The 17,153-nt window shown below is 34.4% G+C and overlaps 2 protein-coding genes across 24 annotated transcripts in view; one reads left to right on the top strand and one right to left on the bottom strand.

Annotated features, from left to right (window-relative positions):
• The window catches only part of fkbp10a (FKBP prolyl isomerase 10a), a 131,863-nt gene extending 119,048 nt beyond the window's left edge, over positions 1 to 12,815 (bottom strand). For 14 of the 15 annotated variants that reach the window (XR_012395001.1, XR_012395002.1, XR_012395003.1 and 11 more), the window contains exon 1: positions 12,601 to 12,815. Coding sequence is in view for 5 of the 15 variants with exons in the window: in XM_073931624.1 (XP_073787725.1) it covers positions 12,601 to 12,785 (185 nt within the window). In the remaining 10 variants the exon portion in view is untranslated. Of the gene's footprint in view, positions 1 to 3,180; positions 3,347 to 12,600 lie in introns of those variants that run through there. The other variant, XM_005159527.6, reaches the window with a different exon arrangement.
• The window catches only part of p3h4 (prolyl 3-hydroxylase family member 4 (inactive)), a 78,568-nt gene continuing 69,276 nt past the window's right edge, over positions 7,862 to 17,153 (top strand). For 3 of the 9 annotated variants that reach the window (XM_009294166.5, XM_073931034.1, XM_073931035.1), the window contains exon 1: positions 14,288 to 14,835. In XM_009294166.5, coding sequence (XP_009292441.1) covers positions 14,380 to 14,835 — 456 coding nt within the window. In that variant the 5' untranslated portion in view covers positions 14,288 to 14,379. Of the gene's footprint in view, positions 8,450 to 8,844; positions 8,905 to 9,092; positions 9,290 to 14,287; positions 14,836 to 17,153 lie in introns of those variants that run through there. The other 6 variants (XM_073931036.1, XM_021468127.3, XM_073931033.1 and 3 more) reach the window with 5 other exon arrangements.

Here is a 17,153-nt window from a genome sequence, read left to right as displayed (position 1 = left end):
GCTGTTGGTTGGATACCCTTGCAAAATGCTCTTCAATCTCGATTCTTAATATTAGTCTATTAGTCACATATCAGTGAACTACTACTCTGAAATAAAGTCAATTTATGAATTGTTTGATGTTAAGCCTGCCGTTACCTGTGCAGTACAAAGAGCACTGGCAGCTCCAGGATTTAGTTTTTTCTTAGGGGTGCTAAGGGGAGGCTAAAAATAATTGAATAGCTTCAGCTATCTAAATAACATGCAAATTTAGTCACCTTGTGTTTTTTTTTAACCAAAGCTTCAAAAAGGGACCTATTTTTACTTTTTTTTTTTTTTTTTTGCCAGTCTCAATTTTAACTGCACCTACACAATTGTAACAGATTAATACAATTTATCATCACATTACATTACATTAACTATACAGGTGTGCATTGGGTCAACTAGGTTCCATGACTCTGGTGGCACTGGAAGTTTAAATGGATTTTGCGGCACTGGAAGATCGCATGGCTCTAGTAGCCATTTGTGGGAATCAGGTGGCGGCTCTGGCCATTTGGGGAACACAGGTGAATTTGGCAGGAGCTGTGCATGCTAGAATGCTGTTGAGAGCTACATGTGCCAGTACACTGGCAAAAGACAGTCAAGCAGGAATACCAGAGGGAGCCCTCTGTGCTGGTCATTGGAGGTGTTTTCTGGAGTAGCCAGAGCAAGAGAATGTGCCCAGTAAGTAGACAGGTAAGTGTCTCATTGTGGTGGTGGTGGTGCTTCTGCTCCTTCCTTCACATGCGGGTTTATTTACACACTTCAAAACCACAGAGAATAACAAAAAACGAGCATGCAGACATTTTAGAGGCAACTAAAAAAAACTGACCACAAAGGCTAAAACAAGAAGACATATATAGGAATGAGACAAAGAGATAATGAGTAATTAACAACTAAGGCCATTAACAATAGTAAAGCCAGTATCACTAGAATAAGCAAGCAAAATTCTTTCATACAGTGCCTCAAAAAGAGACATTCAACACAATGATTGGACAGTAAAAAAAAACTAGCGATTGCTCCATATTTTAAATTTCTGTACTGAGAGATTATTGAACACACGAGCTTGCATTTCCAGTCTGCATTCGCTTGTGTATGAATTGAAGTCTGGGGAGAAAAGCGCAGCGTTACTGTGGATTAACTAAGGAAACTGGGAAAAGCTTAAGTGATGAGGAGTAACATGAATAAAGAAGGACAAAACAGAAGGAAACATTATTTAATGTGATTTTATTATATCTGAAATGTATAATTCTTTAAATAATTTTAATATAGCACAGGCCAGTGGTTCTCAAACTTTTTGTAGTGTGCACCCCTTTTTAATATTTGACACCTGTCAAGCACCCCTTTCAAAACGACTACACACTACAAATTTTAATTTTCTGCATCTCCAATCCATGTAACCAATGTAACTGTCACTATATTTGTGTTTCTTACTTGAAATTTTCTTACTCTCTAGCGTAGGCCTAATTCTTTTCATCAGTACATCTCTGCTGGATTTCTGTTCCTGCCTGCCCCTCTTCACCTAGTTCGTTATCCACAAGGTTCAATGCTAAGGATTTTTTTCTACTGGCCCGATCTTCCCAGTGGTTCAGATTTTTACTTGCCCTGCTAAAATTTTCACTCGCCCCACCAAAAAAAGTTAATAGCTATTTTTTGCCACATACAGTACTGTACATAATGTGTCAAAAGCCAAACATAATTGTAATACCCGTTTTATTTAGCATAACATTAGCAATTGTGATGAACTAAGTTTGATAGTGTGTGTGTGTGTGTGTGTGTGTGTGTGTGTGTGTGAGTGTTAAACAGATAAAACAGACCCCAAACTTTTGACCGGTAGAGTAAAAAAAAATAAATAATAATTATATATATATATATATATATATATATATATATATATATATATATATATATATATATATATATATATATATATATATATATATATATATATATATATATATATATATTCTCTACCGGTCAAAAGTTTGGGGTCTGTTTTATTAATTTTTTTCGATATCTTTTTTTAAGCAAAATTATTCAGTTCAAGGCGACATTTAGTAAATGTAAAAAACAAAAAAAACAAAGAATTGTTAAATATTTATTAAAATGTTAAATAACTGCTTTCTTATTGTATGTAGTTTCATTAAAAAAAGTAGTTTCATAAAATTATTGCTTTTTATTACTATTACCCTTAATAATAATATCAACAACAACAATTCATTCATTCATTTTCTTGTCGGTTTAGTCCCTTTATTAATCTGAGGTTGCCACAGCGGAATGAACCACCAACGTTTTTACGCAGCGGATGCCCTTCCAGCCACAACCCATCCCTGGGAAACATCCACACACACACACACACACATTCACACACACACTCATACACTACGGACAATTTAGCCTACCCAATTCACCTGTATGGCATGTCTTTGGACCGTGGGGGAAACCCACGCGAAGGCAGGGAGAACATGCAAACTCTACACAGAAACGGCAACTGAGCCGAGGTTAGAACCAGCGACCCAGCGACCATTTTGCCATGAGGCGACAGCACTACCTACTGTGCCACTGCCTCGCCTTACAACAACAATAACTAACATTTAGACTGATTTCTGAAGGATCATGTGACGAGTGGAGTAATGAAGCTGAAAAATCATCTTTAAAATTACTGGAATAAATGATTAAATGATAAACTACTTTTCAACAGTTATTTTATAATGCAATAATATTTCACAATGTTACAATATGTACTGTATTATGATATAATAAATGCAGCTCTGACTCTCTCATACAGAGCCTGACATACAGATGGTAACTTTGGTCAATTTTTCCAATAAACAGCTCTCTGTAATATTTCAGCATGCTTTCACTGTCGTATTAAACGCACGCCGAGCGCCTTATATTGTCGAGCCCTGCCATATATTCAAGGCTGCTGCACGTGTCACGTTTAGCGTGAACAAAACAGGAACAAAAACAAAAAGGTGCGGATCCAAGTGCAGATATTTATTTACAGTGAAACAACGAGGTGATCAAAATACAAAGTAACAAACAAACGACAAAACCAGAAACTAAAACAGTGACAAGGCTCAGAAACAATAACACTACAAACTAGACTTAGGCAAAATTACAAAAACACGATCCGGAACAACGAACTATGAATACAAGACTTACTTTGGAACTAGGAACAAGCGAGACATGGAAGACCAGAAAGACAAACGACGCAATGACAAACAAAGTTGGAATGGTAGAATATTTAGTCCAGATAATCAACGGTAACACAGAACAGATGAGATGACAGGTCAGTGTAGGTGTTCCGGTGTATGCGCGTGGTATGTATGAGAATGTAATTTTTCTGGGACGCTGTAAAGCTAACTGAGTCCTGATGCACTACAGCTCAGGTGGTCACTGATGGATGTGACAGCACGTCTCCATAAAAGAGGCTGATGTAGATGGTTTATTCCTACTGTCACTTGACTTCTTTAAAGTTCCAGTTTTAACTAGGTGTCCATGTTGATGACTATAGTAAGCGAATAAAAAAAACTACAAATGTACTATCACTTAGCGCCTAATGTGAAAGGACGGGGCTATTGTGACAGACATGGAACAGCGAGATGACTATATGCACAGGTTTTACATTACAGTTTGTAATGTGATTTTTTTTTGTTTCTCTCTCAGTGAATTTCTTTTCTCTCAGAAATATGACATGTGAAGTTTAACCCCCAAAAAATGCATAAAATGATAAAAGATAACAATTTTCCCTCAAACCGCTGGCTTAGGCTATTTTATCTAGAAATGACACTGTTGCATTGAGCCTACAAAAGTGGATGCATAATTTGTAAAGTTTTATGTCTTTCTGTTGTATTCATATTTTGTATCACACACACACACACACACACACACACACACACACACACACACACACACACACACACACACACACACACACACACACACACAAACACACCTTTTAAACTTAACAAAAACTCTCAACAACTGTTACTGGCTGCTGTATCTTTAATATGGTGTAAAGATTATTATGCATTTCTGAAACATTAAGGAGGATGCAGCAAAGAAATATTATATTAAATATTAATACAATTTATTAATCATTAAATTGAAACTACTTTATTATTTTATGCAACACCCTTACATTTAAAAGGGAAACATAAGGGCAATCTTAAGCAAAAAGACCCCTAGCCTATAAGTTGTGTTTTATGGAATAGCCTATCTTAAACTGGCCAGCTATTTGTTTTTCTTTCCCTAATTTATTTATTTTGGTGCATGTGCAGTACGCACCTACGCTCGCTTTAGGTGCAACAGTGCAAATGCAGCTAACGATTAACATGAACTTTGAGAGAACTTTAAATTGTCAAACAGGTGTAAGCCAATTAGATTGCGTCATGCAAGTACCCTCGAGCAGATACTTGCCAATAGCATATGCAACACTGGAAAAGCAATATGCTATGTAAGTAATGTAATTTGCATCAATCTGACAGGAATTTAACTTATAGCCTTGTCTTATGTTCTAAGTGCTGACAATGTATGCATTACTTCTGAATATATATTTGTTATTGTTACATTCTTAGTAGTAAGTTCCACAGTCAATGTTTTGACTGCACTTATTTTACACTAAAATTAGCCCATGCTAATGTTGTACTATTAACAAAATGAGCAGTTTTGACAATGCATTTGTTTTGTAATGTTGCATTGTTTTTGCAACGTGTTATGAGCTGTCAATAACATGTGTGTGTATTTTTGTAAATGTAAACTAAATTGGCTGTATAGTGAATGAATGTGCGTAAATGAGCGAGCATAAGGGTGTTTCCCATCACTGGGATGTGGCTCGAAGGGGATCCCCCAATTAAAACATATGTGAGAGTATTTGGTGGTTCATTCCATCCAGCTATAAACATTCCACCATCATCCACATCCAAAAAAAACAAAGATCCCAGGATTCAATGACTACAGACCTGTTGCCCTAACCTCTATAGCCATGAAGTCATTTGAAAGACTGGTGCAAGCATATCTGAAGGACATCACTGGACCTTTGCTGGAGCCCCATGCGGTTTACCTATAGAGAAAACCGGTCTGTGGATGATGTGGTCAACATGGAACTGCATTATACCCTACAACATCTAGACAAACCAGAGACCTATGCAAGAATTCAGTTTGTAGACTTCAGTTCTGCCTTCAACACCATTGTCCCATCACTGCTCGAGAACAAACTGACCCAGCTCTCTGTTCCTAGCTCTGTCTGTCAATAGACCACTAGCTTTTATAGACAACAGCTAGTCATACTGGGCAAACTCCCGTCCGACACCTGCACCATAAGCACCGGTGCCCCCCAGGGACGCATTATTTTCCCTTTGCTCTTTTCCCTGTACACCAATAACTGCACTGCAAGAGACCCCTCCATCAAGCTCCTGAAGTTCACAGATGACACTACTGTTATCGGTCTCATCCGGAATGATGACGAGTCTGCATACAGCCGCTGGCTTTTTAGTGCAGATACAACAACCTGGAGCTGAATACCATTAAAAACGGTGGAGATGATAGAAAACTTTAGTCTCACGTATTTCAGATCCATCTCCTGTTTTGTCATTTCTCCTGGGAAAACTGCCTTTGACAATCGCTATTGTGAGTACACCCTTAGACTTGGTTAAAAGGTTTGAAATGTCCATGGACATCATAGAAGATTTGAAAAACAAATTAATATGGCAAAAAATAATGTCTGGCGGAATTAAAAAGCCATTGAAAACGTGCCTACTAAAAATGTGCCTGTTTCAGTGCTTACAGTAGTAAAACCCTCAAAGTGGCACAGAGACAAGCATTCATTGTCCTTAACAGTACATGAATATAATTTGTTTAAAGGAGTGATTGGACCATTCCTTTTTAAAAGGCCCTTCGAAGCTTGGTGAAGGCAAGTTGTTAGTGATAAGCATGCATTTCAACTCAAACCAAAAGACATTTGGTAAATGTATTTATGTCAATTCCAGATGTTCTGATCTATAAGGCCTTATATCTATAAGGTATATATATATATATATATATATATATATATATATATATATATATATATATATATATATATATATATATATATATATATATATATATATATATATATATATATATATATATGTATATATACACACACACACATCTCATATCATCACTTTAGATATTATGCTAGAATATCATTCAAATGCTAGCTCTAAAATAACATCTTTATTTAATTTTCTTTTTTATATACACGATTATGCAGTTAAACTGTTGTTTAAATGCAATACCACATGTTAAGTCACACACAGTGTGATATATACAGTTGAAGTCAGATTTATAAAATTTTAAAAATTATAAAATTTAATTTAAAAAAAAATATTTTCCAAATTGTTTAACAGAGCAAGGACATTTTCACACTGTGTCTAATAATATTTTTGTTCTTGAGAAAGTTTAATTTGTTTTATTTTGGCAAGAATAAAATCAGTTTTTAATTTTTTAAAAAACATTTTATGGTCAAATTTATTAGCCCCTTTGAGCTATATTTTTTTTCGATAGTCTACAGAACAAATAATCATTATAGAATAACTTGCCAAATTACCCTAACCTGCCTAGTTAACCTAATTAACCTAGTCCTTAAGCCTTTAAAATGTCACTTTAAGCTGTAAATAAGTGTCTTATTTATAAGAATAAAAAAATATCAAGTAAAATAATACTTACTGTCATCATGGCAAAGATAAAATAAATCAGTTATTAGAAATGAGTTATTAAAACGACTATGTTTAGAAATGTTTTGAAAAAAAAAACTTCTCTCCATCAAGCAGAAATTAGGGAAGTAAATTAACAGTTTATTAACGGTTATATTAATATTATTAATATATGATTAATTAATTATCACTATTAATAATAATAATAATAAGGGTTTTTATTTGTAAGATAGTTATTTGATAGATAGTTCCGATGCAGTATTTTTATGAATTGCTGAGATGACATTTCAGGTGTTCAATACATTGCGTGTCAGTCTTGGTTTATTATATTTTTAATTATTAATATTTTATTAATTAACAATTATATTTTATTAATGTTTTTTATTATAAATTAATATATAGTTCCTATGCAATGTTTTTATGGTTTGCTGACAAAACATTTCAGATCTTGATTACGTTGCGTGTCAGTTTCAAAAATAAAAGTAGGTGCTGGAAAAAGTGCTTAAAATCCTTGATTTTCATTAGTCTATGACTGTATGAACCCTGTATGAAATCAGTGTCACATTTTCAATCGTGAGGTGATGGTAAATTAAGTGATGGTCAGTTGTCAGCTCTCTTGGTTGTCATGTCGTGTGATGTACTTTGCTAAACTGTATTCAAATGTTATAAATATAAAAACACCACATTTTGAAATTTAACTGCAGTATGCCAATTAAGTTTATTTGTGTGTGCTACCCTCATAGACTTTAGAAAATGGCGCTCATTTGTTTGATTTCTCTTCGAGAAGCTGCGCAAGCCTCAAAGATTTAAGGTCCTTGCACCCTCACTGAATCCGAAGGTCGTATTAGGTTTTTAATTTGGTGGCCCACAATTGTCAAAAACACTACTCAAAATATTTGCTACAGATGCGAAAAATGCAGAAAATCTAACTATCCAAATTCATTTTTATGACGGACGGAAGTTGCAGAGGCTGCAAACGTATAAAACGTGAGGTCGTATTTAGTACACATATATATTGGGGGCGCTGGGGACCCAACCAGAATTAATGATATTCATAAATTATATATATATATATATATATATATATATATATATATATATATATATATATATATATATATATATATATATATATATATGGCTCTGTCAAGCTTTCGAGCGAGTGCATATGGATTGTCCAAATCTGATATCCAGTACTCTTAAAGTTTGGATGGGATGGTGGAATTTTTTTCCTTTTCAAAACCAAAAACCCAAGAGGAGAAATGCCAGCGTGGATCAAACTCTGTGAGGGGCGCTAAAGGAGCGGAGCTAAGTTGGTTTTGTTTTGATATTCCTGACACATTCAGTGATAGACGGCAATAACTTACACACCTCTTACCCTAAACAGATCTAAACTGTATTTATTACAAAAAGACAAAGCTGGCTATGTTTTACAGCTATCCTATTTCTTTTTTTGGCTCGATATAATGAGGAACGTTAATGATTCGTTTAAGCCTTCACCATAACGTTAACGTAGTCATACTAGTAGCGAATAGTTCATAATGACATTATTGATCCGGAAAATACGAATCTGCAAATCTGTTGCTAACTTTACTGAACTTCATATTTATATCTTATTTCAAGCTACGAAAATTTGAAATTACAAATTAACAGAACAAAACCGATATATGATCACAAATCCATCAGTTTCCCCTGGCTGTCCTTAAAGCACTGTCATGCATGTTTCCTCGTTGGTAAGTAAGGCTATATTTCATTGCACACCAATTAATCTATCAGGCTTTTTGGCTAAAAATAGAGAAATCACTGTTTCATTTATTATTATTAGATTATTTTTAAATTTCACCTCTCCTGCTGAGCATGAGCTAAGCTGTTAAATGGTTAACTTAGCGTATGAGACGGCTAGGCTAAGATAGCTTCAATTTTAATTGATTTATTCTCGAATCGGTTGCCTATTATGTGGTGAATATACCCCTGTAATGCATACTGCAGTCCTTTTTTGTCTGGCTTTCTCAGATATCTCACATGTTTCGCCAAAAATGACATTATATCCCTGGCAATGTCTGAAACCGGCGCACACACATTGAAAAAGCCGTGCCAGGCATGAAAGCTTGTCAGGCGTAGCAACAGTAATTAAAGAGGGCGGGGTTTAGCGAAGGGTCCATTAGCACATCTAACATCACTGAAAGAGGTCTGTCTTATGATGTTTTTTCGTAGTGGTTTATCAGAGCCACTATACTTAATCATGCCTTTGCATGAACCCCAGTGGACATTAGAGCACTATATGGACATTAAGACTATCTGGCTCTGATTTCACTGTCTATGTTGCAGAGGAAGAAGAAACCCCTTAATTATTATTATTTTTTTTCATTTTTTTAGAGGGTGGGGGTGTTTGGGTGAGGACAGCAAGATCCACTGGCAAGGGGGCTTGCTGCTAACTCCACTATTATGCTGGCATCACCATACTCCTGTCTCCAGTTCATCTGTCTACCACCACACAGTAACGGCACAAGATGGCAGCCTCCAGTCCACCAGCTCACAAAGTGACCACAACCAGCCCTCCAGCTCACAAAATGGTAAGCACCAATCTGCCACTAGCTCACAAGAGGGCTTCCTGTTCCGAGTCTGTTCCTGCCTTAGTTCCTGTCCCTGTTCATGAAAGGCCATTCAGATCCTCAGAAATTCCTTGAATGGCCAGGAGCGCCAGATCCTCCCCAATGGCCACTTTGGGTTCAGATCCCTCTTGAACATCCAGGGGCGCCAGATCCTCCTGAATTCCCCAACTGGCCAGACGCACCAGACCCTCCCAAATTCCCCGAATGACCAGGGGTGCCAGATCTTCCCAAATTTCCAGAATAACCAGGGGTGCCAGATCCTCCCAAATTTGCTTATATTGGGTGGATATCAAAAAATGCAACAAAAAAAAAATAATGATGATAACAATAGTAAAAAAAAGTGTCACTAAATATACTTGGCCAGTCGTTATTATACCTGGGCGGCCCACCCAAATAAAGTTTATGTGTGGGAAGCACTGCAGAGAAATAAACATTTAAGTTTGAAGGGGCATATAGGTACTCAGTGAAATTTTAAATGTCATTTTTACCTTACATGCATTTTTTAAATGTTTTGTAAATAGCTTTTTTAAACAGTAGTGCGAAGAATAATTATTTCTCATTTGGTTGTTACTTTGTCAGTCATGAACAATTTGAGAAAATCTCATGACCAATTCTCACAACCATTTTATTTGGGTGTGTGTATAATTATTTTAAAATATTGCTAGATTACATACACATTTATAGTGTTTATAGAAACATGATTGTCTTTTATAGTGATATAACATATTGGGCCCTATCATAAACCCGGCGAAATGTCGCGCAAGGCGCAAGCAATAGTCTTTTGCTACTTTAAGCTTGGCGCAAGGGTCATTTTGAGGTGTTGCGCCACACTGTTTAAATAGCAAATGCATTTGCGCTCAACTTTGCGCCCATAGGCGTTTTGGTCTAAAAAAGCAGGTGTTTTGGCACGTTGCTATTTTGAGAAACTGTAAATAGTCTGTTCTTTAGACCAGAACAAAGTCAGTCTAATGTCTGGCGCAAAGTGCGCCTGGCTTTCACACTACACACAAGATGTAGAGCAATACGCAAATATCTTTACATATGAAAAATATATAATATCTTAAAGATATATATAATAAGGATATATATATATAGGATATAAATATAAATTATTAAAATATTACAAAACATATTAATTCCTAGCCTACATGAATTTAAAAACCACCGCCTTCATACTTTCTTCATCTCGGGAGGCTTTTTAAGTTCATTCAATTTGCTTTTGTATAATGTTATTATTATTAGCAGTATTATTTATTATATCCTTGTTTATATTTGTTTTATTAAAAACAAGCTTAGATTTGTCCACCTGTCAGGTTTTAGACCATATGGGGCATAGCAGGTGTATTTGGAAATAACTCAGTATTTTGACCACACTTTGCTATTATTAATAATTTATTCGTTTGCTGGAAATTAGAACTGAATTTAGAAATAGTTTTGAAACAAACCTTTGCACTTAACAAACGAAATTAATTATTTATAGGCTAATTGATGTCTGTGCGGTAAGGTTTTCCTAACCAGGAGAGCAAAAGCGAAAGTGAACTTACTTACTTACTTATGTCATGTTAATAGCAATGCGCTTATGGCGCGATGCAGCTGGCTCTTAAAGGTAATGGGAGATGAGACTCTGATTGGTTTATTCTCAAAACACACCTATAACTCATTAAGAAAATAAACTCAACCCTTTTAGACCATGCGCCATGGCGCAAAGTGGATTTTCCCGTCCTTAAGTAAGAAAAATGCGTTCTGACACGCCCTGAAAGCGTTTGCGCTCTGCGTTTTGCGCTCGGCGCATGGACGGTCAAAATAGAGCTAAACTATAAAAACTATAAACTAAACTATACTATACTATACATAAACTATAAAATCGTGTCACACATCTTTTTTTTACTCTGAGTTGGTAAGCTAACTGACAGTTGTCTATCTACCTTTTCCACTACTTTGCTAGCCACCACTACTTTCCTTATTACATTTTAAATTAAACTGAGATGGCAAAAACATTTTGTTTTTGATAAGTGTTGATCCTACCCCTGATGTGGCTCACACTGATCAACACCTCTGGTGGGAGTAATAATGTGTGCCACACTAGTCTGATAGTCAAGTGAGACCCATGTATGTTTCTTTGATTATGCCTGCCTGCTACTCTGGGAGTTTTTAAAAGTAAAAATTGTACACCGAATTTTGGAACTGGCCATTGGTCACCAGAAGTGCCGCTACGAGTTGCTGATGCCATTGCCCTCTACCTAGCAAGGTAAAAAATGATTCACAATTAATCTTTCAACAAATTAATATTCCCTATACACTTGCATTGCTTGAAGCAATTAGCAATTTTAAAACAAACCCAGCTGCTTTGATGCTGTAATAACCAATAGTTTTTCCTCAATGTCCACTGACATTGAGCATTATATTTACTTGTGAGAGAGTATTTGAGGCGAAATGTGATTGATTGCTCCTATTTGTATACTGACCAATGGCATTTTTTTACTCAATTGACAAAAAGATAAAAGAATAGCAATTGGCAAACAGATTGGAAAAAGTTCCCTTTAAAAAAAATATTTAAAATGTGCATTTAAAATAATTAATTAAAATACATTTTTATAAATCAGCTTTTTTAAAACATAAATTAAATAAACTTTAAATCTACAGCTATTTTAAATTTTTAGCTGTACATAAAAACGTATAAATACATTTTTGTAAGAATTTATTTAGATATTGTTTTATTCATTTACATTGTAAATGGAAAATAGTTTAAAATTGAAAATAGAAAAAGTTTAAATATAAATATAATGTGTTGATGAATGCTGATCAATGTTTTGTTTTGTACTTTTTATTATTTGATTATTGATGTTTTAAAACAAAAAAATAATAGAGTTATACTTACTGTTTTTAAACATTAAAAATAAATGCATTGTTTTACTGAATTTTGTTATTAGTTTAAAAACACTAATCAAATAGATTTATTCATATATGTCTGTTTACTTGTACAAATTTAAACTATTTCTATACATTTCTATTAAATTAATAATTTGATTCTCCAATTTATTTTAATTGGGGTTCCTGGTCCTCCAAAAGCTGACTTCAGGGGCCATTAATTTGTGGTCGAGTTTTGATAAAGCTTATTTAAACACCAATAATTTAATTAGGTTCTGACGTTGCCCAGATGTTGATACGCACAGTTTTAATCGTCTTCAAAAAGCCATCAAATATCTTTGAAGCCTGAAAAGCCTTGATGATTTGTTGAGATGTTGGTTAAAATGTAATTATAATTTACTCACCTAGAATCGAACTTCCGCCCGTCCTTAAATGTTCCGTTATAGTCATACCGAACATAGTCTCCGATCTGAACCTCTCTTGGACAGAACGCTGGTATAAAGTAGCGATCAATAATTACATCTTCTAACTGACAACATACAGCATATATGACAACGAAGAGAACTGTTAGGGCTGGAGTAAGTGCCATAGCACAGAGGTTTTGAACAAGATGTAAGATGATGAACACGTAGCCTATGCTGTGGTTTAAAAATCAAAGAACACAAAAACCAACCGCGCGGTCCTAAACTCCATCTAATATCATAGCCACGTTTTGATAAATGGTTTTAAAAATACAATAGTAGGCAATTCTTCAACTACGGGCACTTTTAGCCTTGTGAAGTAAAAAAAGAAAACTTGTTAAAAATTAACGTAACATAGCCTCATACGTTTAAACAATTTGTCTAGTTTTAGGATCTGTAAAAGGACAAACTTAGATAAGAAGAAAACATTTTTTCCATCGTGAACTGAACAAATGTCAACCGCATCTCAATACACAGCTCATTTCAAAATTAAATAAATTATGGCAGTCAAACGTTGTCTAAGATAATTTTTGTATCTAGTTTAACCAACGGTTCCACTATAATAATTATATTTGTCAATGAAATAAATTAGTTGTATGCTAAATTGTACGCCTGTCATACTCTAAAATTTTATATTACTTTGGTTAAGAGCTTATTAGAAAATAAACTGAATTTGTAATTTAAATAGAGCATGAACTAATACATTGTATATACACTTTTAATGTGTGATGGAATCTTTTTAAATATTTTTCAAAAAAGTGTGTGGTGATGCAAATGAGAGTGGTGGAAAAGACATTTCAACAGTTTATATTGATATAAGTCTCACATTAATAACTATAAAATATTTAACTTATTTCACTAGTGCTAAATTAGGATACATTAATACTAGATAAATAATATTTTAAAAAGTTATTTTCATTTTTGAAGTTTAAAACTCTTGGTGTACGAAAAGGTAAAAACAGTGATTTTGACACCTAAAAGGAGGTTAAATAATATGAAAAAAATATAATAGAAAGGTAGTCAATTTTTTTAAGTAGGTTTTATTTTTAGTTTGACAAAGAAAGAGGAATTTGAACAAAATTATAAATATTTTTGGATATATGATTAAAGGACATTAAAGCGCCCAAAATTGAAGAATTACCCAAGTATTCTGTCATTGCAATGCAAGTCTCCGTTTAATCCACTACAAGCATTGCAAATAATATATTTTTGAATGCCGTATTGTACTCTCAAGTTCTTTTTAGCAGGACCATTATATATATATATATATATATATATATATATATATATATATATATATATATATATATATATATATATATATATATATATATATATACACATATATATATATATATATATATATATATATATATATATATATATATATATATATATATATATATATATATATATAAACAGGCCATGATATAACAGGACATATTTACCCATGTGTAACAATAGGACAAGAAATTGAAAACGACTTGAAATTGAAAAATAGTAAATTATCACAGAATATAATTTAGGAATGAAAACTGAAAGATGACGGGCTTTCAGACCCAGAGAAGACATCCCTCGGTTCAGATCAGACTTTATGGGACATGCAAAGTTTTCCAACACCATAAACAACAGAGGCGCGCCACAGATTTCCTACGTGCAGTCTGATGTGGTCTGCTCCAATAGACATACTGTACGCAAAGATCTGTGCATAATAAGAGGAACATGGTCGATACAAAAACGTATTTTTTCGTATTTTTAAGTATCGCATATTCTTCCTCTTTTGTGAAGGCTCAGTATGAGAAATACAGCTTTAAAAGCTTTCCCATGAACGACCTCATGCCACTGGAGTCTGCGTACGGACATGCGCTAGAGATGTATGCTACTCAGGACTGGAAGCAAAGTCTTACATATCTGGAGCTAAGCCTGCGACTCCATCGTCTGCTGAGAGACAGCGAAGCATTTTGCAGTAGTAACTGTAGCACTGTGTGTAGTGAATATGAAAATAACAGCACGGGGACTACGTTCAGGATAATGGAACACATCATATTGCGAGCCGCGTGCCTTAAAAGGTGCAAAACAAAATTTCCCGTGTTTTCCAAATCGTATCCCAAACGAGAAACTTTGGCTGCCTTTGAAAAGAGGATACCCTACCGGTATCTTCAATTTGTCTACTACCAGGTAGGAATTCTTACATTTCTTGGAACTGCGTTGGGGCTAAATGAGTCAAAGAAGTGAGATAACCCCCAAAGTTTTTTTTTTTTTTTTTTTTTTTTTTTTTTTTTTTTTTTTTTTTGTTGAAGTAAGCACGTGCCCTCAAATGCCACGTATACGCAGACCACGTTCAATAAATATAATGTAAAAGCTATGAAAATTTAAATGGGTGAAGAATAGCTGACTGGAAAAAAAACAACTTTACACATTTTACCACTTTCATTGGTACTTCCCTGATTACATAAATTAAAAATCAAATATCAAATAAAGAAATTTCTAACTTGCACATTTTTTTTGTTGATAAACAATTACAAGTCTTTCCAAAATACTAGCCATTGCCTGTGAAAGCTGGCCATAAAAAATGTAACTGGAATTTTGTTAACAGAAACAAAATCAACAAAACGTCTTTGCCTCCCAGAGTATTAAATAGATATAATTAAGAAATACATTAAAATTACTTTCTTTATTCTTCATAAATTCTATCAACCATTTAATTTTAAATGTGTCATTAAGAGTATTATAATCTAAGACCTCCTATCACCTCCAATAATGATGTATATGCAGATCAAGATATATCTTCTGCCTGTGACAAAAATACTTTGCCAAATATAGATACTTCCCTCATTAACCATATATTAAGATTTTTTTTTTGTTTTCACAAAAATTGGCTCAAAATTTAACTGACTTAGTTTTATGAGTGGATGACATGACGTGCGTTTTTAAAGGTGCAGTAGGTGATTGTCTTCAGAAAATTGTTGTGCTGGTTGAATGTCACTTCACAGTTCAATAGTAATGATTACAAATGTGTTTATATGTATTTTTATATTCTGGGTAAAGCATAAAATTAAAAAATGTTCATCCATTTAAATATTGTCGGAACGACATCTCCCATTCTTCTGATAACCACCTCAGACTGTCAGCAAATGTACCTTTGATTCGGACTTCTGCGCATCTGTTCAGGCAGATCCGCCATTCGCGCGTGCTCGTCTGCTAGCGCTGCGCGGTCACGAGGCAGACCGAGAGAAATCAAATGCTGAATTAAAAACTTTTAAAAACCTGTATCAATATTGGAGTTACTTTAGCACGATGGAGGTAGGACGACACCATGGCTGAAGAATTATTGTTAGACAGGTAATGTTCTGTTTTAAAACTATTTTAGTCAGGCTAAGCTTGTTAGATTGTGTTCTGTTATGAATGACTTGTAAGCACAGACCAGGGGTCCGTTCTTCGTACGTGGATTACTCAGTTAGCTGGATTTGGATATTGACGATTTGACACGATCCAGGATCGTTTCGTTCTTCAAAGCTAATCCGAGAGTTGTTGTCATAGCAACAGTTCTGCTAGGTCAAACCTGATCGGGAGCAGGTTCAAGTCATATAAACAGGATTAGATCGGCTTAGTTCAAGCAAAGATAATACAGAAAGTATGTTCCGAATTCTGATATTTTATTACAGTAGTAGTTATATACACTTGGGAAAATGGTAATTTTTTAAAACTATATATATAAAATTATAGTCATTAATAAAATAAATAAAGTTATACATATTAATAAAACGTATGCAATCTGCACCCTCGAAATGAAAGTACAAAGACTGCCACCTGGTGGTGCAAAGAGAAAACTTATTGATATGAACTTTTTAGATCGCTTTAGTACAAATTGTGGATAATAGAAATGCACAATATGTGACTTTTTTAAAAGCAATAATACATTTATGCAGTCATAAACATGTTTTGATAGTTAATATGCCGGTGATTTGATGCTTCACAAAAGTTGCAGACACCTTTACCAATATGAAAATGCTTTTGTAAACAACCAGTTATTCTTTACACCAATTAAAAAACGGCTACTATAGTAAAGAAAATATTTTCTAAATGTAGAACTAAATACATTGATTTGCATTGAATGATGAATACACTTGACACATGAACGTGGAAAGCCTGCAGCTCACAACAAATGTGGAAGGTTATTGCGTGTCATATTTAACAAGCCGTTTACTGCTAATTTGATGTAATTTTGCTCACATGGATAATTGAATATTAATCAGATGATGTCATTACGCTGCTGTGCCGTCAGCCAATCGTTGCATTGCTGATCATGATTTCGAGGATCGATAGATCTGTCCTTCACAACACACGCAGCGATCTCAGATCAGTTTATCCAGACATTCTAATCTGATTCGCGAACTCGTTTGAAGAACCAAATTAGCGAGAGATCAGTTATCAAGATTAAAAGATCCGGGATCTGCCAAATAATCTTAGATAATTTAAGCGAGGTACGAAGAACG

The sequence above is a fragment of the Danio rerio genome, chromosome 19 (genome assembly GCF_049306965.1).
Source record: "Danio rerio strain Tuebingen ecotype United States chromosome 19, GRCz12tu, whole genome shotgun sequence".
Lineage (NCBI taxonomy): Eukaryota > Metazoa > Chordata > Actinopteri > Cypriniformes > Danionidae > Danio > Danio rerio.
The sequence above is the reverse complement of the archived record's forward strand: the minus strand, read 5'-3'. Positions and strand labels throughout refer to the sequence as shown.